General features: G+C 39.4%; 1 protein-coding gene across 8 annotated transcripts in view; it reads right to left on the reverse strand.

Moving 5' to 3' along the window:
* The window catches only part of emid1 (EMI domain containing 1), a 113,427-nt gene that overhangs the window by 18,489 nt on the left and 68,784 nt on the right, over positions 1–26,154 (reverse strand). For 5 of the 8 annotated variants that reach the window (XM_048244059.1, XM_048244057.1, XM_048244058.1 and 2 more), the window contains 5 exons: positions 18,773–18,853; positions 11,183–11,235; positions 9,264–9,326; positions 9,137–9,181; positions 8,782–8,826 (listed from right to left, as the gene is read on the reverse strand). In XM_048244059.1, the coding sequence (XP_048100016.1) occupies positions 8,782–8,826; positions 9,137–9,181; positions 9,264–9,326; positions 11,183–11,235; positions 18,773–18,853 (287 nt within the window). Of the gene's footprint in view, positions 1–5,246; positions 5,294–8,781; positions 8,827–9,136; positions 9,182–9,263; positions 9,327–11,182; positions 11,236–18,772; positions 18,854–26,154 lie in introns of all 8 variants that reach the window. The other 3 variants (XM_048244063.1, XM_048244060.1, XM_048244061.1) reach the window with 3 other exon arrangements.

Raw genomic sequence — 26,154 nt, forward strand, 5'->3', positions numbered from 1 at the left:
CCGAAAAATCTCACAGGCACACCTTAATTATAATTTCTGGCTACGCCTTTTTTTTGTATTTTTTTTTTTTTTATTAGCCTAGTCGCCTGCTGTAGTTTTAGTGGTCACCTTGCTATTTTATAGTTGTATCAGGTAGCTTAGTTGACTTTACATTCCTCTATATGGGCCTAACACTTCAGCCATTTGGAACAGAAGAACACACCAGAATAGGCCTGTTTAGTAAGCAGGATTTGATGGCCGCATTCCTACACTTATAAAATGCAATTCAATGCGGAAGTAATCCAAGTATTCAGAATACATTACTCAGATTGAGTAACGTAACGGAATACGTTACAAATTACATTTTTGCGCATGTATTCTGTATTCTGTAACGGAATACGTTTTGAAAGTAACCTTCCCAAAACTGTGATTATTTTGATCAATATTGAGATCACGATTATTCATTAATTTTAGTGACAATATCAGGGTTCCCACTGGTCATGGAATTTCTGGAATATTGTGGAATTTTGGAAAGTATTTGAGACATGGAAAGTCAGGGAATTTTATCATTTTTGGTCATGGAGTATCAGGAAATTTTGTTGTAGCAGTTTTGAAAATGTACTTGCCAATATACAAATATTTCACGCAGAATTAGTGTAAGCCTGTATCTGGTTATAAATTTGGCCGCTTGCTTGAGTAGCCCAACTTTGTTTATGCAACGCCCATTTAGTCCTCTCCCGCTTTAAAAAACGAAAAGATTCTTGAACGCTTCGCGGCTGCTCTGAAATCATTGGTCGGAAGCCATTCTATATATAGTAGGTCATGGACATTCAGGTTTTTTGTCAGGGAAAAGTCATGGAATTTTACATTTGACTTAGAGTGGGAACCCTGCAATATTTGTTTGCCTAAATATATTGGACTTGCTCACCCAAATTCTTCCCTTACCTTTCCTCCCCTAACTTTGTGCAATTATAGACTTGGCTGTGAACGAGTTTTTGTGTGTGCTACTTTGTTAATAATTTTGGGAGACTGCGAGTGAGGGACTGCAACCGCACAGCTCAGCTGCTGAAGTGCCACTGGGGCGCAGCAAATGAACGTCAAAAACAAGCCTATATAAACGATTAGCCACTCCGGCTCTGCTTCTTGTCCATGAGTTTAGTCGTTTGGTTATTTGATGGTTGAAGTGGCCTAGCCTAAAACACTGACGCGCAAGCTACATTTGAATTATTGCTCATTCATTTTGAGTGTTGAGTCTTAAAACACATCATAGGTTGCACACATGTAGTCTGTAAATTACATAGGCCCTAAACAAAATCCAGCTCAACTCTTATCATTATCGCCTTAGGCTACATCGGAGGAAGCAAACAAGGACTAAAAGTTAACGTGTGTGGTGTGACCGTTGTGTGAAATGTGTTTCACGTATGAGTTGAGAGCCCTGCTTTGCTTATGACTTGTTCTTGGTTAACTTCACTATCTGACATCCGAATCCGAACAACGGGTGATACGCTTCGAAGCTCTTCGCCTTCTGCTGTGACACACTTTTTGACTGCAGTTTTTTTGTATAGTCTTTTAACATAATGCTACTTGTCCACAGTGCATCCAGGAAACTTCAGGCTGAGCAGTGCAGGGAACAGCTGTTTTTGGTAGGCTACGTGCAGGTGCATGGTCAGACAGGTTTCAGGAGCACTTTTTTGTAGCGGAACGTTCTATGGGTAGAGAATGCCTTTTTAATATTGCACAATCTAGCAAACTTGATCGTGGGAAGCCAAAATCGTGATCGTGATTAAAATTCAATTAATTGTGCAGCCCGACTTTTATTTTTTGCTATTTCCAGTTTACTAACAGGATTGTCACGGATGTAGTCACAGTCAAGCTGCCCGTGGCTGACTGTATAACTAAGTCCGGCAAGCTTAAAGGGACACCAGGCAACGTTTTCGTGTTAATTAATCATCTTCGTAAGTCGATATATGGTTGAATGACTCATTACGGGGCGAATGAAGGTTCTCTCGCCCGCCCCTACTGCCTGTAGGAAGAATATCCCACTTGCAAGTTTGGTGTATCCTACCTGCCGACCGAAGCAGGATCAGTTTACAGCACAGAGGCAGGCTAACGAAATACTAGAGATTGTTGCAAACATGTGTATAATGGCAGAGCCAGCGAAGAAGCAGCGAAAATCCTTGATGGAAGACGCAAAGAAAAGGAAAACTAAACATAAGTCACACCATAATTCTATCACTTGTAATACAAACACATTTCCTACAACTAGGTAAGATAAATGGCTACGTTCCATAGTTTGGTAATGGCCAAATCTGTCCAGCTAAATTGTTGTATTTAATGATGCTTATTTGTACTGATTACTGGGGAAAATAAAAATAAATCCTACTAAAGATGCCGCTGGTCCAAGTGTGCTCACAATGGGAGCTTGTCTGTCATGTCCTATACGCTACAAATTAAATATCCCGCAACAGGCACTCTCCCGCTCAAGCTACACTGTTGCATTTTAAAAGCAAAACTGATGCCACAACCGGTCTGGGTCTGCTGAAGTAGCCTAGGCTACAGGGTGCATTTATTACATAAAATAAAGCGACATAGCAAATAGACCTAGTCTACGCTTCCTATTTAGAGACAGGAGCATAAGCTTACAGTACAACAGCTGTCACTAGTTTGCATCGTCGTAGCCTGCGCCGATGCACAGACTAAACAGTAAAAAAAAAAAAAAAGTTATGAATGATAGCCTAACTGGAAGCCTCTACCCTTTATATCCGCACACAGGGACATGTCAATCCCTCCTTATGCCTTGACACCCCTTGGGGGGTATAGGCCGTCGACAAAGGATCTCCAGAGAACTCGGTCGCAGGCTTTTTTATCTATCTCTGCCCAGGTATATCCCATCTTTTTGATGTCTGTCTGAAGCTCCCACTGCCAGATGTTTGTAGGCCGACCTCTCTTTCTCTCCCCCTGGGGGTTCCACGTCAGAGCCTGTTTGGTGGTATTCGACATTGGTTTATGGAAGGTGTGTCCAATCCATCTTGATCTTCTTTGTCCAATTTCGTCTCTAGCTGTGTATTTGCTTTGTCCTCCTCCACAGGTCTTCATTTGTGATCTTGTCTGGCCAATGGATTTCCAGATTTCTTCTCATGCTCCGTTTATGAAGGTTTGTACTTTGTTGTGGAGATGGTGGTTCTCCAGGTCTCGGCTCCATATAACAGGACTGATTTTACTTTTGAATTGAAGATTCTTATTTTTGTTTGTTGTTTTACCTCCTGTGAGCACCATATATTCTTCAGTTGTAGGAAGTCTGGCCTTGCCTTTCCTATTCTAGCTTTGACGTCTGTATGTGTGTCCCTCCCTCTTTGTTGATGATGCTGCCCAAGTAGGTAAAGGCCTCCACTTCTTCCAGTTGTGTATCTTCGAGTGTTATTGGCTCCCCACTATTTTGTATTTTTCACCTGTGAGCGTGTAAACAGGGCCTAAGCCTACTCACCACAGAACTGCCAGACTCTCTCCTGTCCAAGCACAACCGACGTCCTGCTTAGTCTGGTTTGGGACATGGAGCAGCCGGTGTGCTTTATCCCAGCTGCAGTCTAATCTTGTTTGGGTATAGAGCAGCCTACTGAATTCCCTGGCTTCTGAAGGTAACGCCAGCAGTCACGCTACCGCTGGAGCTAACTTGCCATCCCCGGTACACCACTCAACACACACTGCACTTCCATTGACTAAATCGGAAGATTTACAATTGACTGCATTGCATTTATACTGATTTTCGTTGCTCACTCAACCCAGCATTGGGACCTGCTAATATAAACAAACGTACTCACGCATATCACGTGCTGACAATCGCTGATGCTGAACTGGTTGCGCACAATACACTATACAGCTGAACCTAAAAGGTAACAGTTTGTGTTGTGCATCCTGAATGTTTTCTTCAGCCAATGAACTTTGAAACAGATTTTCTGTGTCTATTCCTGAGTTACTTTTTATGAATCAAATTGTGGATGGCCAACAGGGCCAAAACTAGGTTTTGTCATGGACTCTTGTCATGGACATTGAATTATGGAAGGGTATTGGTGCCAAAAGTGACTTGGGTTGTAGTGTTTGAATGTGTTTTTGATGTGCTGTGGGTGATTTCAAGCAAATAATACATGTTATTCGGTTGAGGATCAGGAAATAACTTCCTGTTGATGTGTCCCTTGTGACGTTTTGGTTTGCTTGTGCTGAACCACAAAAGTGAATTGGAAGCCTGTGCTACCTGGCACCCCAAAATAATAACTAGAAAATAATAATAAAATGTAAGTAACTTAATCCAAGTGTACCAGAATTGTTACAGAAAAATGGCACTCTATATGGGACAATTTAACAAATAACAGCAAATTCAAAAGTGCCAAATGAAACAAAAACAACAAAAAAAACCCACAACCAACTACAAAAAAGAACTTAAGACACAATCCCTTGCTTCCCTTTCCAATCCAATTAATTCAAACCAAATACTGGCAACTGGCCAATGCATAATCATGCAGAGCAGTACCATACCCCTGTTTGAAACCCATAGTGAACCTGGTTCAACACAGTGGGTGCTCTTGTGCGTCTTGGCCAGCAGCTGGAGAAGACAAAGAGAGCCAGCAGCAGTATGAACAATGGCAAAAAGCTGGGGGTAAGGCAACCTCTAACTCAGAGAGTATGAGACCACAGTATTCTGCTGGAGATGTAAAGAAGTGGGCCATCCTCCAGGTAACTGTCACAAGTATCCTAATCAAAAGAACTACAAATTGGGGAAGCCCTTAGGAAATAATCCACAATCTGGGCCTTCACAAGGTCCTAAAGCCTCACTTGTCACTCATGATGACCTGGATAATAGTGATCTCTGCTGCTCTCCTTTTGAACTATTCCCCGCCAGTTAATGGTGCCTTTGACCACAGGAACCTGGAGTGGGACCGCCATCTTAAATACTGAAGCCTCCTTCATGCTGATGAGCGAGCACCTGTGGAAAGACATCAGAGCTTCTTCCCTGCTTAATCCGTGGACTCACGGGTCAATGTTCCTGGCAGACGGTACTGCTAAGCAGCTACTAGGCTGGGTCCAAATTTTAAAAATTTAAACCCTTTGTTTATCAGGCCATCCTTATGTTCTACCTTGTGTCATCCTACCTGCTCAATCCCTAGCCTTCCCCATTGTATTGTGCCTTGACTTCCTTTCCTGTGCTGGTGTACAAATAAATGTGATGAAAAACCAATACTGGTTCTCGAAAGTCCAGTCAAGGGGCCACCCACCTCGGACACCTTTGCCTTCTTCTCAGCAGTGTCTCCATCTTCATTTCCTGCCACGAGGCAAATGAAAGAACCCTGGCGTAAGAATACTTCAGCAAGCTCAGCTCGCTCTAGCTGAAACATGTCAGTTGAGCAGCCCGCTCCAAAACAATGGAGATGCGTGTACCTCTAAGATGGGGCGAACCACTGTGCTCTGGCACAATATTATCCTAATGCATGAGATGCCAGTGAAGCAAAAACCCTACTGGATCTCTCCAGTAAAACAAGCAACTGTCAAGGAACTAGTCCAAGACATGCTGGAGAATGATATCATGGAACCTTCTTCACCCTATGCGGCTCCAGTTGTCATCATTCCTCGTAAGGTGGGCAGGCCTAGATTTTATGTAGATTATAGAAGGCTGAATCACTTTTCCTGATGCCTACCCACTACCAACCAATCCACAAGATCCTGGAGTCATTAGCAGAAGCTACCATCTTCTCCACTATTGACTTAAATAGTAGGTATTGGCAGGTAGAGATAGCAGAAGACAGCCAACTAAAAACTGTTTTTGTGTGTTCCGAAGGTCTGTTCTACTTTAAGGTCATGCCTTTGGGTTACACAATGCCCAAGCCTCATTCCAGTGTTTGATGGAAACCATCTTGGCTGACCTTAACGGAAGAATATGCTTAATGTACCTGGATGACATCATTATTTATTCAAGGACATCCAGCAGGTCCTCAATGCCAATTCTGTTGGAAGAGCCTTAACCCTTTGTTGTCTGTATCAAATATTCCATTTTGAAAAGAGCTCCTACATCTATTCGACCCAGTCACGCCCATTTCCATATGGCCAATTTTCTGCCATTTTCAAAAAACTCCTCCTAGACCGTTGTTCCGATTCCCACAAAATTAGGTAAACATCATCTACAGACCTAGCCAAACAGATTGGCCTTTTCCGATTTTTGATTTGTCGCTCGGGTTTAAAGTTACGTGTGAATTAACATTTTGGGCGTGGCCTATAATGATTCTATTGTGTATATCTTAACTTCTCAAGGTCCGATCCTATTCAAACTTGGTACACACAATCATTACGACATTCTTTGGATGCACACCGAATTGAATTGAATTTAAATTCTGTCAATATCTCAATAATGTCCAATCTTACCCAACTCCGATGTACGTGGATGCAATCACGTTACTTAAGCTATTGGTAAAATTAGCGATTTACGGGTGGGGTTGCATTTTATTCAGATCAATGTTTAATGCATATTGGCGGGTCGGGTAAGTCTGGGTCATAAAAGCTCCCAATTGTGAATCACTACTAGTCAACTTCTCCTTGGAAAGAGTTGACGACACTGGTTGCAGCCAGCACTAATTCATTTTCGCTGATCACAGTGTCTCATCATTGGATTGAATAATCCCCAAACATAGTTCTTAGTTCTAAACCCAATGTCCTCTCCAAGCCACGGTGTACATGATTGCTAAAATACTGATTGTTTTTGGACTGCATGTGATGGAAATTTTCGTATGAGGCTAACTACTGTACTACTAGTGAGGTGATCCAAATCGTGATTATACATTTGAAAAAAGAAATGACCATTGCTTGTGTTTAAATGTACATTTCAGAAGACAAGGACAAACACCAGGCAAGAGAGAAATAACAAGCAGTGAGAGCAGAACATGCATAAAGTTACTAGGAGCTAGTGAAGCTGTATCCTTTCACATACCTTACCCCACCAATATTTTGCCATATTTTACCACCACAAACTGATTTTTGGCATACACATCAGATACCACATTCACTTAGTAAAATTGGTTTAAACAATTTTGTATGTTAACGATAATATAATAATCATTATTCATATAGCACTTTTAAAAAAAAAGTATTAATTTTCAAAAAGTGCTTTAAATAACATATCTGACTAGCACCCTTTAGAAATTGCACCAGTAGGTGAAGGGTACACTAACAACTGACATATTTTAGAAAGAACAAAAATACAACTTCATAGTTGTAGACTGCATGGTTTACATTTGGTTACAGTTCTGATGCCCGATAGCTTGTGGGTCTCTAGGCTACTGCCTAGTCTTCAATTGTCAGATATTTTAATGTCGGCATGCAGAGATCCTGACTTCATGCTACCTGTATCCATCCACTCTTTGTGGTAGCTCAACCAGCAAGCTTAAGTTACTGATACTGCAATGGGGACATGGTCCATCTTCTCAATGATGCACATTTGTCTTCCGTATGTCCTTCCTGTGATATGTTAGTACTTTTCCACAGTTGTGATTTAGATTTGACATGAACATCTGTGTTGTTTTTTAAAGTAGTCCTTTATTAATGCTTTATTTAGGACATAGGCAAGTGCCACCATAAAGGCAACACAATATACAGTTGATTAAGAGATTTGCATGGGCAGAAATAGGGAAGGGTGTATACTTAGTGCATGCATGTGTATGCCAAAAATAGAGGCTGAGAGGGTGTGAGAGGTAGCCATGGGCAGTAGGACAGTGGACAGTGCAGGACAGTGTTCAGAGTAGCTACTTATTGTTGACTCTTTTATGAATTACCGTAGCTAAAAAAAAACCTACAGACTACTGATTGTGGTTTTACAAATTGCTATTTCCTCACTAAAAAAAAGTCTTCTATCTATCAACATATCTATATGTCTAACAATGTGTTTTGTCCATTACACAATGTGTTCATTGACAGCTAAAAGCTAAAGTAGCAACATAATTATGTGAATAAATGTGGCATTCAATCAAAATAAGGATTATTCCATTTCAATTCAAACAGAGACTCCTGCAACTGACATATCAGATTCTCTAAACCAAGAACTTCAAGACTTCAGACTGTGCAATTCTTGATATTTATAAATGTTGTTCTTCACATTCATACAGAGTTTCTATTCATTTTTTGAAAGTCACTTAAGACAAAAGTGTGTGCCAATTACTTTAAACCTATTAAAATTCAATAATGATCACAAGATATGAATAGAAATAGTTTAAAAAAAAGTCTGGAATCAGCAAAGGGAAACAATTTCTTTCTTTCAGCATGTCCTGTTTTAGCACAGAGTCACAGTAGATGTGTAACAATTTTAAATTACAGTGGCATGAATATAAAAGTAATCCACTGAATTATTACCAGTAAATTTCAAAAACATCTATTTGCCTTGCAGGCGTGCCAATAATTGTGGCACCTGGTTTTATTTTTTGATGAGGTATAAAAAAAAAAAATCACTATATGGTAGCATTTTATCTTTCATTTTATTTTAGTGAGATAAATCACTAAAATACAGTATCAATTGTATAATCCCTTTTCCTGTGCCAGTACTTGTGGAGGGCATAGTATGTCCATTTACACATTATTGCTAATATACAAATTCTGTACAGACAATTTTAATGATTATTAGATCTCAGCATTACAGTGACTGAGAAATCTCAAAAGGTCTCTTATCACAACAATTTACTAATACACATAAAACTTATCCCATTCAAATAATCTTTGTTAAATCGGGGGGGTCAAACTGAACAAATACCAAAGGGTTCTTAAGAATCTTACCGGGAGGCCTTTCTCTCCTACCTCGCCCTTAGCTCCTGGTTGTCCCTGTACAAAAAAATGAGTTAAATCCAACATTACATTTAACAAAATTAACTTTTAAAAAATGAATTTTGTGGTACCTGTCAAATGTAGTGATTTAATTGTCATTTATTTGTTATATTGCTATTTTGTAGAGTTGAATTTTGAGCAGCAATAATAAACAGGGGCATACAGAGGGTGCATAAACTCCCAGAACTCCAGGGTACACAGTAATGTGATTATGGATGATACATTTTCCCATATATTTATTAAGACAATGTTCTAAATTTCATAGATGAAACAGCAAAAAAAATATTTTGAAACATGTTCATCCTACCGGATCTCCTTTGAACCCTCTATCACCTGGATATCCCAAAGGTCCCTTGAAAATAAAGATCAGAATAAAAGCCCTTCCTTTCATGAGTTATGGAAAGATCAATGAAGGTCTAGGTTGTGATACTCACTCTTTCTCCTCGTTCACCCTTTGGCCCAACTGGGCCCTGGACCCCAGGAGCCCCTGGCTTTCCCTGAAAAAAATTTAATATGTGAGTCACTTTGCTCTTCTGTTCTAATCATCTGTGCATATATCTTTAAGCCTCACAAGAAACTGTTATTGTGACAGTTTCACCCTTTGATAGTGAATGATCAATATCCTGTCCATGCTACACATTTAATAGTGTTTCGCAGTTTAGTAAGATTAAGCTTCCAGCTGGTTAGCAAGTAATGATACACAGGTCAGGGATTTTATGATCCCCCCACCTACCCGACCTGTTTTTGATATCCAATCCACCCCACCCGACCCGACAAAACATCAACCCCAACCCGCAAATTGCTAATTTTAACAATAAGTAATGTGATTGCATCCATACTGTGGAGTAGCCATGATAATGTTTCATGATGCCTAGGAAGAACAAATTCACGTTTGCAAATTTACAATGGACAACCACAAAAAGACGTCATAAAACAAAATTACATTCTAAAACTGATAGTTCCGGTCCTTGATTGTGATTGGCCGCATCGCGTTCGATGCCGTTGTAAAATCCAGCACAAACATACACCTTGACCGCATTCCGTTCTATATTACTGTGCTACCATAACTTGATACAAAAGTTAAAGTAGCTGCGTTTCAACGTTGCTTGGCAACCATTCAGATAGAGGAAATATATTTATTTGCGGAAGAATGATTATCTATGAATAAATTGTTACATTTCTCGTTGCTTTGCCTTTACTTTATGAAACTTTGCCAGGTATTTATAGTAACAGTTTTAGAAAAGCAATAAGCCACTCGAGTCCGTAGGTTACGCTGATTCTACAACAGCTAAGGGGGGTTGCTTAACAACACCCCTTAGCTGTTGTAGAATCAGCGTAACCTACAGCCTCTCGGGGCTTATTGCTTAAATCTAAAACAAATTTACAACCCTGTGAACACTTTTACCACTGGCTAAAAAATGACATTTAAGGTAAAAAAATAAATCAATACAATCGTAAAATACAAATTTACAAGGTTTTACACATTTACAGGTTTCGTACGAATTTACAACCAGCATAATTTCCAATTTTTAGACAATGTCTTACACTACAAAAAATAAAATCTAACCAAGTATTAATTTTATATTAAGATCTATTTGGTATTGTTTTTAGTATGAAGAGACTTACCTAGAACTCTCTCAAAAGATTATTTTGACTTAATTTAAGAAGACTTTGACTTATTTTAAGGAATCTTATCAAGACAAATTTGCTCAACACATTGACAGCCAAATTTGCTTGTTTTCATGATGAGACATCTTAGAGACTCCACAGTAAGACATCTAGCCTTTATTATGTATATCTATGGTCTCACCCACTCAACAAAGATATGGGATTTCCTGCTTTCAATGACGCAAAATGACGATTTTTACATCATTGAAAGCAGGAGCTGCAACACTGAAATCTGTATTTCTCCCATCTCAGGAAACATGACTGGGTTCAAACGATACAAAGCTTAATGCAAATGGGTGAAGTGTCCCTTTAAGAATTTCACACAATCCAGAAAAATATCATGTGAAACTACAACCCTATTCACAATGTTGAAAAGTGCTTTGAATGAATGAAAAGTGCTTTTCTGGCAATTTGTGGTGTGGGTGACTTTAGCCCACTAACTGCGTTAGTTATGCCCTATTCCCCGCTCCCCCACTCATATGAGGATCCACCACTGATAATATGCATTCCTAATATTAGATTTAAAAAACTGAGGAAAAATGTGCATTATACAAAAAAAATAGTATGTTAGATGCCTAGCCCAGTTTCCTCAACCACTCATAAATCAAAATTCCTAAAGGGCTTTCCTCTTTGTATTAAATGAGTGTGTTGTTTACTTGTGTGCACTTTTTACTAAGTTACTTACAATCTGTCCAATTTTTCCAGGAGGTCCCATTGGGCCAACTGGTCCTGGAGGACCTAAAGCAGTAGACAGGCAGCCATTAATCATCAAAAGTCAGATGAACAGTATCAACAGAAAGAAGCACAGCAGTCAATGTAGAAATCCATTAGATCAGTGGTTCTCAAACTGTGGTATCAAAATATATATAATACAAAATCCATAACCACACAATCACTGAAGTTAAATTTAAATTATGTTTTGTCTTACTTGAAAAAAAAAAAAATTAACACAATGTTGTGAAATTGGACTACACTACTGTATTTTAATGCCCGTCATAATGGTGGTACTTGGAGAGCCAATTGTTTTCTGAGGTGGTACTCATTGTGAAATGTTTGAGAACCACTGCATTATATAATTCACAATATTAACTAGAGGTTGTTCAAGTGGAATCATCTTCCAAAACCAAAAACCAAAGCAAAATAATTTACCTCACATTAAATGTAGAATAGAATGCATAGGGAGACATAACACCGGACACAAGCTCTCCCCCTTTCAAAAACATATGCCACTTTCCACTTGCTGACTTTACACTGAAACTAGTGCAGTGCCCCTTTAAATATGCTACTGTATTCCTGTAGAAAATCTGTTGCCCAATTACATGCCCACAGGTAGGCCTGCTTTATGAATAGGATGATAGGAAAAAATATAATTCCAGCTAAGCATTCAATAATGTGGATGTGAGCATGGCTGTACTGTATGTGATATTTTACAGATCAAAATGACATAAGCCTAACTGCTGTTTTGAGTGTAGATTATATGTTTAGCCTGTTAAATATGCACATTGTTTGTGTAGTGTGATGTACTATTGAGTTTTGGTATTTTGGTAATTTGGTTGTGCTGTAGACCAATCATCTCCGGCTAACTAGGGAATGCTGGTATATCTGTATTCAGGTTCCTACTTGAGCCCTGTAAAGAGCGAACATGCAGCAAGAGTGCTGACTGTACTGTGTTATTTACTGAAATACACCACAGAAAAATTGGCTATGAGGATAAAACAATATAAGTTAGACAATATGGCTTTGATAGGGAGCATAGTCGGGAATCCGTCCCGAAGATGGAGTCGTGGTCGGCGTATGTCACTGCATGAAAAGTGGGATTTTCGTCAGTAAGCGCCACTGTAGATTGTCATGGAAGTTCAGGTTTAGGACTGCACACGGCAATTTGCAGGCAACACCAAAAACACTTTATTTAATGAAAGTATATGTCATAAGCAATGGCCAATGTTATGTAAAAAAGATACACAAAACTTTTTATTTCAACAATTAGTTTTAATGAGGCTTTGTCACAAAGGTTAATAGGTGCTGTGATGGACGCAGCCGCATCCTCACACTCACGCTAGTAGCCTACCTGTCGGTAACCCCTCCCCGTTGCACTCACTCACGTTTCTTTTGTTTCCACATAAGTTTGTACATTTATGCATTTATATTATTGCATTATGCATACATACACTACATAACATCTCAACATCTACATCACAAAAACATCCAAACATGCCCACGTTAAAACAGTTAAAACCGACACATTTGATTTCGTTACATATTCAAACTTTATTTAAATTCTTAACATTACATGGTCGCTAAAATGAGTGCACGCATTTGGTTGATTATGTTTTGTTAAGTATTATTTACGTTATCACTTTCATTAAGTATCATTGCATTAATTTATGTTTGTTTGCTTTACCATGACCACACCATTCCTGGACCGAGTCTGGCCAACTTGCCGGGTGTGTCGCGATGTTGTCTCCGGGTGGAACATTGGGTTGTCAAGACGGAGCCAAATGTTCCGCTGTCTTAAGAGCACTCCAGCCAAGTCCACCTTCTAGTCTAGTCATGGGGAAGTTTAGTTGGGATTTGGGATTTTCTGTGTCTTGTTTTGTATTACATAATTCTGTATTTCTTTATTTATTTCATTTAATATAGTTTATTTCGTCACATAGAATTATTTGGGTTTCTTTGAAATGGTTTTATTATCTCACAGTCTTAATTGATTTAGTCATTTCCCCTTTGTGTTAATTATGGGTTTGGTCACTAGTATTTAAGTTTGCCCTTTGTCACAGTGTGAGAGACAGTGGTTAGGGTATCTTGTGCTTTGTTTGCTTAAGTTTAGTTCTGTTTAAGTTCCCTTATTTTGGGCCCAGAACCTCTATGTTATTTTGTCAGATTAATTTTGAGAAATAAATTCTCTTTTTGATCAACCTTTTGCCTCTGCGTCCCATGCCGACTGCTTGATCCCTCACAGGTGCATTCCATGCAAATATCACAGTCTCCTAGAGCTCAACCAAAGTGCATAGTGGAATGACTACAGTGACCTTTTCTTTGGTCTTCTTTGGTCTTAAATGAACAGTGAATATATTAACCACACAACTCCCAGCAATGCGCTCAACAGGCAGAAATAATGCTGGGTATGACGTTTTGCTCCAATAATGTAATCCAACTTAAAACAGTCAAGTCAAGTGAGTTTTATTTTTAAAGCGCATTTAACATGCACAGAGTGCAACCCAAAGCGCTCCACAAACAAGACACATAACAACAAGACAAAAGATGCCGGATGGAGCGGCATAGTCGCCAGCGTGCCCATGACATCAAGACATGACAAATACATTTAAATAAATATAGCTGCAAGCAGCAATGAGGGGGCCAAGCAGTTGAGCAGGAGTTGTCATGGCAACCCAATGTTGCTACATTATACACACACCCAATTACCACCCCCCCCCTGTCCCACACACACACATATACACAGATAAACTTACTCCCCCACACACCCCAATAGCTCCCCACACATACGCACACCTCAAACATCACCAAATGTATTGTACGTCCTCAGGTTGTAGTCACGAGTCCACATATCAAGTTTGGTGTCAATACAAGAAAGTGTTGATAATAGCGCCCCTAGTGTTCAAAGGTCACTAAATATATTGAGCAACTTCAGGATGTGGTCCCGAGTCCATCAGGCTTGTGCAAAATTCCAGAATTGAATTGAAACTGGCTCTTAAATTTGAATTCAATTCTTGAATTTCACTTGCATTTCAATTGAGGTAGCAAACAGGAAGCAGAATTGCAATTCGAATTGTGCACAACCCTGGAGTCCATGTACCAAATTTGGTGTCGATACAAGAAAGTTTTGCAAATTATAGCACCCCTAGTGGTGAAAGGTTGCTAACATTATTGTGTGTCCTCAGGATGTGGTCTCGAGTCCATGAACCAAGTTTGGTTTTGATACATGAAAGCATTGCCGAGATATGACCTAAACTTCTGTTACTCTATCGCCGCCCTAGTGGTTGAAAGTCACCAAATTTATTTTGTGTCCTCAGGATAAGGTCCCAAGTCCATATACTAAGTTTGGTTTTCGATACGTGAAAGCATTGCTGAAATATTAGCCCACTTCCTATGATTAGAGCGCCCCCCTAGTGGTCAAAGGTCATTAAATTTATTGAGCCTCCTCCTTATTGGGTCCTGACCCCATGTACTGACTTTGTTTTTTTTTTATGTCAAAGCAAATATGACTATACTTCCTGTGATTATAGTACCACACAGTGGTCAAAATGTACCAAATTTTCCTAATTGGCTCGTGAGTCCATATACCGAGTTTGGTTTTGATAAGTGAAAGCCTTGCTGAGATATCACTTCACTTCCTGTTTGGAGGCTTTGCCGCCAAACTTGATTGGTCGTCACAGGAAACGGGTTTTGAATATAGGTCCAAAAAGCAATATGTTTGTGAATCATGGTATGACTATCATCTGCGTCAAGTTTCGTGACAATTGGATAAACTTTGTCACCTGTGAAAACTTAAGGGTTTTTGATTAAATCCAATATGGCAGCCGGATCAATTATGTTGACGTCACAAATTCACATCTGTCGGATTTAGGACTTCCCACAGTTTTAACAGACACCACTAATTCCAAACACATCACCCGTTACAGGCCAAAACGTAATTTTGCTTATTATAGCGCCACCTATAGGTGAAAAGTCATCAAATTTATTGAGCATCCTCCTTATTGGGTCCTGACCCCATGTATTGAGTTTGGTTTTGATACGTGAACGCTTTGCTGAGATATTACTTTACTTCCTTTTTGGAAACTTGAAAAAGGACTTGGTCGTGACGGCCTACAGGTTTTGTGAGTCAAAAGATTAGTCGTTAGAAAATTAGTCATTAGTGGCAGCACGAAATAACTCATTGAAGAAGAAGAACTGGCCAGCGAACCCATTCTTCTTTTTTCGGTCAGCTTTTTTTTCTCCCATTCCCAGGCCATTTGACCAGAAAACGACAATACGGTCAAGTGGAGCTTCCGGTTCTCGGGTACTTTCACAAAAAGACCCTAGGTTGCATTTTGGCGAGAGTTACACTTTGGCGAGAGTTACACTTTAACTATATTAACATGGTTTTACATGAAGTTGTCATCTAAATGCAGTGTTTTGTAAGCTATTCAAAGTATTTCTTGTTCATCACTCAGTTGTGGTGAAGGCCTATGTCTTGAGTGATCGTTGTCCCTTTAAATGTCTGGGACTTTAAATTACTTTTTAAATCCATGCTGTTTTTGTTGATCGACAGCGCCGTCTTTAATTCAAGTTTTTCTACCATTTTAATAAATGACACACACTCTTGTGTGGTTAAAGTAAATAATAGTTTTCACTCATTTTTTTGCAATTCCCACATAACATTGGAATAGATACTAGGCCTTAGTCTGGCTTTCACCAGACCAAGCTCAATCTTTTACGATTGAACATTGAGCTGCACGGCGAAAAAGAAAAAAGAAAAGAAACCGCCGGCAGATCAGGCTGGGTTCTCCCAGCTTAACTAGGCCTAGGTTACATTAAAAATGTTGTTGGTTACTATGGCTCATAGGTGGAATAATTTTATTATTGTACGGTTCTGGATGATCACAGTCAGATGGCAGCACCAGTGTCAGCCGAACGAAAACTTAGACACTAATCAAGTCCACAGTTGCGTATTAAAACTTCCAGCTGAAGTATATCTACTGCGTAGGTAAGATAAGTCGCCTAGTGCGAACTGAGAGAGTTGCCTCTCAACGGAGTGAGTGTATATTTTCTTAGCTGCTATCAGAGTGATGGCTACATCTTCTGCTCATTTGCAACATGATCAAATATTATCAGATGAGTGACAGAAGCACTGGGCATTTGACCAGCAGGCCCATATGAGAAACGCTGCTTTAGTTCCTCTAGTAGGTGCCGAAAAGCATGTCGTTTGCACCCCTGATCATGCATAGGCTACACCGTTTTTAAATTAACACCCGCGGGTGCCGACGCAAAAGAGTGCGGCGCGGGACAACTTTTGAAAGCTCTTTGCGGGAGCGGGCGGGATGAGAGAGGTGCATTCGCGGGTGCGGGACAAACCAATGATTCACTGCACTCACGCAAATTAAATATGTACGTAAAATGAAATATGGAAATGATTAAAGTAGTGTTCATAACTAATAGTTCAGCTGGATGTTCTGTTAGGCAGCATTAAAAATCGGGGTTTAAGCATAACTGACAGATAGTAGGCCTATAGCCTATATTGTCGTTTACGTGGGTTCAATTTGTTCCTGCTGCTCATTGTCAAAACTCGAAATCGGAAGCATGACCGAGGAAGAGGGCACCAGACTAGGCCTACTTCAGTTGTTAGCACTCAGAACCAAGAAACTTAAAATCAGAGATCTGGAGTCTTTCTCAGGTGTGTGTGCTCCTTTCGTCAGACAGAAAGAAAAACTGAATATGCTATCCCTCCTGCATGCGGGCTTTAGCGGGCGGGAGCGGGACATGATGTTACAGATGCGGGCAGTACTAAGAATGACACATTAATGCAGGAGCGGGTTAGCCTGACGAGCCAGACCCACATTAAAATGTAGGGTCTGGGTACTCACCATTCGCAGTGCTCAGTCCGAGGGGCGGGATAATCAGTTGTCTTTCAAATTCCCTCTGCACGCAATAGGACAGCGGCAGCGCTATGAGTCCCATGCGTTTCCAACCAGCGGAGCTAGTTGGCTAGTTCAAATGTTTGCCAACTTAATAAAAGCTTAACTTCGTGTCACACTGTTAAGCCAGCAGCAACATCCATCTTATTTGTTTTCAAGTAGCAGGGAATTCAAGCCAAACCGTTGCAACTCTGCCATCAATCATTATGTTAAGCCCACCTAACGACTCTATACACGATTTCATTGGCCTGATTAAGTTTCGATTTCTGGAGCTCACAAGCCAACGGAGAGTTGCTAGACTAGCCCTGACAGCAACTGTAATAGCGCGCGTCTAGATTTCTAGGCTAGGAGCGGGTGGGAGCGGGACAGAATATTGCGGGAGCGGGCGGGCACGGGACTGAAAAACTTTTTCAGTCCCACGCAGACCTCTAACCCAGGCTATAATAATAAAGAATTTGATTTGTCAACATACATAACAATTGCAATAGTTCAGGACTTTTAACTAATTGAATGCCAAGCTGTTTTCGGAAGCTTTGTCCTAGAGTGCCAGCAATCTAGACCATTGTTGATGATTTTTGTACAGCCACAGCATATTCTGTGTTATAGCTATGAACACATACAATAGCTTGATTAAAAGGTGAGACTTTAAGCTCTCGGTGGGTGCAAACCATGTATTTCTACACGCCTCTGTTCTTGAGAAATCCCAAGCTAAACAGTGGCTAGTGTTCATCAAAATCACTGTTTTTTTCTAGAAATGGAGATATCATCTTTCATGAAATAGGAAGTGTTGCCTGTAAACTTTCCGGGAAGTGATGAGCGAGACCTAGCGAGACTGCCACCTAGTGATAGACCCACGAAAATGGCCTGGTTTTGACCTAACGTGCATGCGTCACTGATTCAACCCATCAGCGGCAACCGAGTTATGATAAAATGTCCAGATTGTGCGTTTTCATGAGTTTTCGATCGTCATATATTTCATTTCCATTCATCACAGAGTTCCCAAAATCACATATAAGGTGTGTTAGAGTGTCTAGTTTCGTAATTAAAAAAAAAGCTAAAAGCGTAATATTACGTTTTTGGCACTCAACGCATGGAAGGAAAAATGTAATATTACGTTTTTGGCACTCAATGAGTTAATAGCCTACTTTTGGTCTAACATCCATAAAATGGAAAACCGTTTGTACCTTGGATTGGTTGAATAATGATAGGTCTGTGCATGGTCGCAAATTTACCATGAACCGGAAACAAAGTTGTTTCCTCTTTCATATGCAAATCTCAGACTTTGAAATGACTGAAAAACATAGACTGTGACTCATTTCCAGTTAGAGATTCAGGTGGAAGTTGCTGGAGCCTGCTGCAAGTGGCCTTTGGCTCACTTAATTATGCTTATAGATATCTGCTTAAATGGGTCATTTTATTCCCTATAGGCTAATTATAGGGTTGTTAATGGGCTCTATAAAATAGCATCTGAGCATGTGTTTGACAGATCGAGGTTGCATTCCTTCTCAGACAAGGTAAAATACTCCATTCATCCATTCTATCATTTTTAAAGAGAAAAAGGATGTCTACTCTTCATGTAGTGAAACATGCAAAACAATGGAAATGAATATGCATAAAGAAGCTATATCTATAAAACTACATACCTACTGCTCCTTTGGGCCCTTGCACAGATACCCCCCTTTGGTCTGGAAAAGCATTTGATAGAAGCAAGTCTTTTGAGTGGCCTGCATTTAATGGAGAGAATGGATATGTTAATGATACCATACAGTAAGTGAGAGAAATACCCAGCACCAATCTTAAAATCCTGTAAAACATATTCAGAATGAATTATGTAATGGAGTATGGCAACATTAGAGAGCAGTTAGGGGTAAGGTGCCTTGCACAAGGGCACCTCATCCATAGATGTGGATGTAGTCGTTTGTGGTTATATTATAGTAGTAGTTCACTATTGTTGGTTAACATGTGACTGTTTTCCTGTTCATTTGTTATGTGGGTGAAATTACAAAAAAAGAAAGTAAAACTGCATAAATATGTTCAATATCCTGTTATTTACTGATATGGCATAATTCTAAGTGGTTGTGATCCAGTGACATCATATGCCAATTAGATGAGTAAATGTACCTCCTTCATAAACTTTTGTTCATACTCATGACTTTCACATTTACAGTTGGACTTTATCTCTGACCACTTTCAAGCCATGGCCTTTTGAAATTTTGATGTAAAAATCCAATGTTGTTGTTGTTTTTAAACCCTGGCTCTTAAAGGGTTAACCGATTGTGACATTAAAAGAATCGAAGTTAAGCGATAATATGATAACAAGATGTCAACAAGCAGCGACATACAGAGTAGGCCTAGTATTTCTATTCCACTTAAAATAATACTATTTACTGCACGTAGACTAGGGCTACAGTATATGACTTAATACCCTAGTCTAGCAGATTGGGAATTGGATGTTGTGAAAGTTAACATAAGATAGCCTATTAGGAAGGCAAACAAAAGTTAAAGTTGCTTTTGATATGCAGTAGTAGCCTACAATGAAGAAAACTCATGCTCTGAATACTGATTTAGCTGTCTCTGAAAGTTTCTATACAGTAATTGACGCATTTAACCGGAATTTGGATTACACCTGCTTTAAAAGGCGGACGTTTTCATACATAAGTCGGAGTACCTGATCAATTGCTATTAGCATTTCTCCTCCCCTGTGTTTGTGTGATACTCCCACTTTTCCCTAGCCTAGAAATCTAGACGCGCCCCTAGCGGCAGCAAATGTAAGGGCTAGTCTAGCAACTCTCCGTTGGCTTGTGAGCTCCAGAAATCGAAACTTAATCAGGGCATTGAAATCGTGTATAGAGTCGTTTCGTGGGCTTAACATAATGATTGATGGCAGAGTTGCAACGGTGTGGCTTGAATTCCCTGCTACTTGAAAACAAATATCCTATTGCGTGCAGAGGGAATTTGAAAGACAACTGATTATCCCGCCCCTCGGACTGAGCACTGCGAACGGTGAGTGCCCAGACCCTACATTTTCCCTCACCCTCCCATAAATGCATCAACGCATATGAAAATATGTTCCATAGCTGCTTGTTCAAATGTATCATGAAAATTGATAATCAGATAACATATTGAATGTGAGAAGAAAACAAATGGTTGTTCCATAACACAGTGCATTAGTTAGCGTGTGAAATGAATGTCCCATACTGGGAAGCATAAAGTCCTTTTAGGCAAGTCCCTCCACTTGGCGGCCATATTGTAACGCTTTTTGGGCACTTATCAGGCATCTATTTCGGGCAGAACTGTGTGTGCGCAAGGCTTCACGAATCGCGACACACCAACCTCGCTCCAGCTGCGAGATCACAACACATGATTGGCACAATGTATTCACATGTTAACTTTTGGCGGCGGAAGGGGTGGAACATGTGTACACGACTTCCATGTTTGCGTTACAAACTAACCCCATACATTTCTATGGGAGATTCTTTGAGTGCCGTGTTTCATCATTAGAAAGTCTCTGTTATAGTTTGATACTGCAGCTGAAGTAAGACTTGAAGAAGAATCTGTCTGTTCACCTGTTCCATTGTTTTGAACAGCCATTCCATTACTGATAACTTGATTAAATTTCTATGTTAACATGTTCTATTAAAGAAAAGATAGAAAATAACGCAATTGCAATTGGTGCATCTCTAGTTTCAAAATCGAAAGTGGCTGTGGTAAATGGTAGTAGGAACGCACATACATTTATTTACAGCAAAGGTAGACATACATTGTTTCCTGACTACTGATTGCTGTTTATTGTCAGTTTGTAGGCAAGTGTAGGCAAAGTAGTGTAGAAAGAAGCAACAAAATGGACCATGATTAAATAAAAAGCAAATCTTTCTGATGTTTTTATAATGCTCAAGAATAGACTGCTTGAAAATGCTTGCTGAAACAATGAATACAAATGTGCATGATACTGTTTGAAGTTGTGTGCTGACAGACTAGTTTGCCAAAAAACAGGTTGTACAAACTTTGTCTGTCTCCAAAAACAGAATGTAAGAACTTTAATCTGATACTACCCACAAGTGTTCAGGCCAAAGTCAAGTTTTATTTTCACCTCAAGGGGACGGGAGGCCCAGATTAAGGTAGCTTTCAAAAAGAAATTGCTTCTAGTCAACAGCGTAACACTTTACGGTAAGGGTACCCTTACCGTAAAGTGTTACCCAAAGGAAGTATAAAAAGATAGAGCCCTTTCGGGGGAGAGAGAGCAGGCTTTAATTTTTGTTCACTTTGAGACAGATAGAAATAGCCTTTATGAGCATTTAATTTAATGTTACCCTTCTCTTTTTTATAGCAAGAAGGCATTAGTTTATAACTTATAGAAATCCGTCTTATGGGCGCTCTCCTTCTTTTAGCAAAAATACATTATCTTAGATACAAAGAGAAATACCTCTTATGGGCACACAGTGAGGTGAAGCACACACTGATCCCAGTGCAGTGAGCTGCCTGCAACAACAGCGGCGCTCGGGGAGCAGTGAGGGGTTAGGTGCCTTGCTCAAGGGCACTTCAGCCGTGCCTACTGGTCTGGGTTCAAACCGGCAACCCTCCGGTTAGCGAAGTCCGAAGCGCTAACCAGTAGGCCACGGCTGCCCCACAAACAGCCTAACTTATAAATAAGGTAGCCTATAAATGAATATGCCATCATCTTTGTTGGTCAAAAACGAACGTTTACTCTGCAGTCTCATACATAATTGCCTTAGTTCTCAGTAAGGCTTATTATATTTGCATGATTTACATAACATATTTCCTTGTAACTGTTAACGTTACTGTCAAAATGCTGAAGATGAATGTGTTGCTGGCTAACGTTGAAGTTTACGAGCTAAATTGGGTTGACATTTAATGTTACATAACCGATATAAGTTAACTCCGAGTCATCAACTTTCATAAACCGTTCGTTTGGCAGCAAAACTGTTTGGGCGAACAGCTCTCAGAATATCATGAGACGCTACGTAATGGAGTATCGGATATTTATTACAGTACATGAAAATGCACTGTACTGTTCTTCCAAGGCAACAACAACAACTTATTACAGTGCATGAAAATGTACTGTACTGTTCTTCCTAGGCAACAACTTATTATTATTATTCCGCTTACCACTTTTTCCGTACGCTATTTCTCTTGAACAGTTTAACTTAGAAACTTCATTCAAACTTTGTAACATAGGTCTTCAAACAGACCAAGCTGCTATGTCTTTTCAACTTTGAAACTTTTATACTTTTTAAACTATGAAAGAAAAATCCCCATAGACTTAACATTGCCGATTGTGACATCATAATACGGCTGTTAAGCAATTAGAATCCTATGGCAGGTGTTCAGGCCACCTGGATCAACTGCCAGTCTCAGGCTTTAAGCATACAAACTGGCCCTATTAAGACTACACATCCTGTTCAACTGCTTCCTCTGCCAAAAACTGTTTCAAAATAAAAGTCCTCACTACAACATTTCACTGTTAAACAATTTAACCCTTTAAACTACTGAACTTTTTAACCGTTCAGCCATTGTAACTGTTACTTGTCATCAACTATGACTCCTACCCACTGTAGCTAGTTAGCATAGTTAGCATTTTTAACAAAACTGCTAAAAATGATTAGCTAAGTTAGCTAAGTAACATGGTTAACATAGTTAACATGTTAACATTGTTAGCATGCTAGAAATGATTAGCTAAGTTAGCTAAGTAACATGTTAGCATAGTTAGCATGTTAGCATTGTTAGCATGCTAGTTAGCATAGTTATCATAACTACTAAAAATGATTAGCTAGGTTAACTAAATCACATGGTTAGCATAGTTAGCATGTTAGCATTGTTAACATGCTAGTTAGCATAACTACTAAAATGATTAGCTAGGTTAGCTAAGTCACATGGTTAGTATAGTTAGCATGTTAGCATTGTTAGCATGCTAGTAAGCATAGTTAGCATAACTACTAAAATGATAAGCTAGGTTAGCTAAGTCACATGGTTAACATAGTTAGCATGTTAGCATTGCTAGCATAGTTAGCATGTTTATCAAAACTACTAGAAAACGTTAGCTAAGTTAGCTAAATAGCATGGTTAGCATGTTAGCATTGCTAACACTGCTATAAAACATTAGCTAAGTAGCATTGGTTAGCATAGTTAAAAATCTATAACTACTGTATATATACTATAAATAACTGCTAGCAAACATCAGAGCCATTCCAACTTTCAGTTATCGTCAAATATCTACCTATACACAGCCATTAAACTATTTGAATATCAACATTCATTAAACTTCCAGTCTGTCAACAACTTTTAAACTATTTACCTTCAACTTTTAACTGGTCTACTTTTAAACTATCATTAAACTACCTATTAAACTAGCTGTCTATCAACGACTTTTAAACTATCTACTGTCTATCAACAACTTTTAAACTATCTACATTCAGCTTTTAAACAGTCTACTTTCAACTTTTATCAACTTTTATTAAGCTATGCAACCACCATGTCTATCCTAGCATCACCGTAGTAACCATCTCTGTATTATCTGTTTTAACTATACATGATATTTTACATCACAACTTAAGCATTTTCATGCACTGGTAATTCCTTGGAATTGCATTTCTAGTTTATTGTAATATTTCTTCCACACAGCTAAACACCTTGCAAAATGAATGTTATGCCAACAGCATCTTCAGCCTGGCAATATGACAGTAAACTCAGCATTATTATATATATTCTATAATGCTAAAGTTCCACTTGTAAGTAGCCTGCTTGTTAAGTTTTAAAAAAAATCTAAAACGGTCTATTTTTTTCCTTCTATTTCTGTTGCTAGTTCACTCGGTTTCCTTCTATTCCTGGTGCTAGTTCACTCTCCAACTTGGAATGGTGGAAGATCGGGGCTAACTGCAACCGGGTGGTTCACGGATGCCAGTGAAGCACAGCACAAGTGAATTGTACATTAAAGGTGAATAAACTTGCGGTACCAAACTCTGTACAACGTTGTTGCAACGCTGTAAAGACGTGACCAGAAGGTAATGTCGCGGTGACCAAATGACCACTTTCTGACAACATCGCTGCAACGTCATTTGTTTGCTGGGAAGAACTTAGCAGTCAACTTGAACGCAACAGTTTTGAACAAATTTGCACATTGTGCTAATAAAGCTAACCGGATTTAATAGCAATTTAGCAACAACAGTCCTTGCTTGCACGATTGTGAATGTTTAGATAAAATGTACCTGCTGTGTGTCCATTGAGGGAGAGAGACAGGGACAAGGAGAGGGCGTAAGGTACTTATATATTTAAATATCTGGGTGCACATCTGGATAACAAACTGGGCCCAGTTCCCCGAAAGCATCTTAAGCCTAAGAGCGTCGTAAAGTCCCTCTTACAAACGTCTTAAGATTTGCCGACTGTTTCCCGAAACCATTGTAGCTTAAGAGTGTCGTGAAAACACTCGTAGATCTACTAGTGCTCCAGAGTACTCGTTACCGGCTAAGAGCGTCTTAACAGTACTTCTCACTGAGGTCACCAACAGGACATACAGAGGAATTACAACTTAGAATACATAATCCATCTTACGTTCCCATTTTTTATTGTGTTTTACTGTGATGAATCAGATTATAGCGTGCAAAATAGCCTACATTTAATGGTCATAATAATGTGATGAAAAGCGGACAAAAATGCAATCAAGTTATGAAACGAGACGTTGCCAGAATAGTTTGACATTATCTTTGCTAAGTGAATATTTTATTAGGCCTATGAGGTAAAAAGCAGAGAAAGCAACATGTGGTGTAGTCTGTAGCCTACTGCATCAAAATCTAAGCCTACACATTTCCTCTCTTTCTTACTCGACTTCTTTCTTATCTTCAAACGTGTTCTTAAGTGACACCGCGAAAAAATATTGCATGGTGCAACAATCTAATCTTAAAATAATTACAATTATTTATGTCTCTGTGTGGTATATAACCTACTTGGGATGCTTACATGCAGATGTCAAAGTGTTTCTATTTTCGTATTGATGTGAATTAATGTGTAGATCCGAAGTTTAAATGGTAGACCTATAGCTGTGACGTGCAGTCACCTGACATCACCGTCAAATCAGAGGATATTTCAGAACTATTAACGTGGACAGCTCCCCTTAAGAGCATCTTAAGAGCAGTGCACGCTGCGTTCCACGCTTCTGAGCATGTTAGGGAAACAGTCGGAAAAACCAAACGAACGATCGTAAGATGAATCGTAGAAAACCCTCGTAAGAGCGTGTCTCCGTCGTTATCGGGAAACTGGGCCCTGGACTGGAAGTGCAACACTGAGGCTGTTTACAGGAAGGGACAGAGCAGACTATACTTCTTGAGGAAGCTTAGGTCTTTTAATGTGTGCAATAGGATGTTGAACATGTTTTACCAGTCTGCTGTTTCTAGTACCATTTTCTTTGCAGCAATTTGTTGGGGCAGCAGTATCAGGGCAAATGACACCAAAAAACTCAACAAGTTGATTAAAAGAGCTGGCTCTGTAATTGGAAGTACACTTGAACCCCTAGAGTAAGTTGTTGAGAGAAGGATGTTGCAAAAGCTCCTTAACATTATGGACAACACCTCACATCCACTAAACAAACTACTGGTCAGATAACAGTGTTTTCAGCTGGAGGTTGCTTCAACTTCGCTGAAACAAGGACCGTTATTGAAAATCATTCTTGCCCACTGCCATTACTATTTACAACAACTCCCTTTTGTGCCGTGATAGAAAAATCTTATACTGAGAGACAATGTAGTTTACAACCTTTTCAACAGGGACTATATCCAATTGTATTTATTTTATTTTTTTAACTTGTATGTATGTATGTATACTGTATGTATGTATATGTTTATATTATTAATTGCTGCTGTAACACTATCTATCTATCTATTTATCTATCAATCCATCTATCTATCTCAGTGGTCCCCAAACTTTTTCTTCCGAGGGCCAGCTCACTATGCCTGGCTCTAAGAGAGGGCCAGAGACTCGGAGTATATTAGTAACTGTAAATAGCTTAGTGCTGTGA

This window comes from Alosa alosa, chromosome 5, assembly GCF_017589495.1.
Source record: "Alosa alosa isolate M-15738 ecotype Scorff River chromosome 5, AALO_Geno_1.1, whole genome shotgun sequence".
In the NCBI taxonomy this organism is placed as follows: domain Eukaryota; kingdom Metazoa; phylum Chordata; class Actinopteri; order Clupeiformes; family Clupeidae; genus Alosa; species Alosa alosa.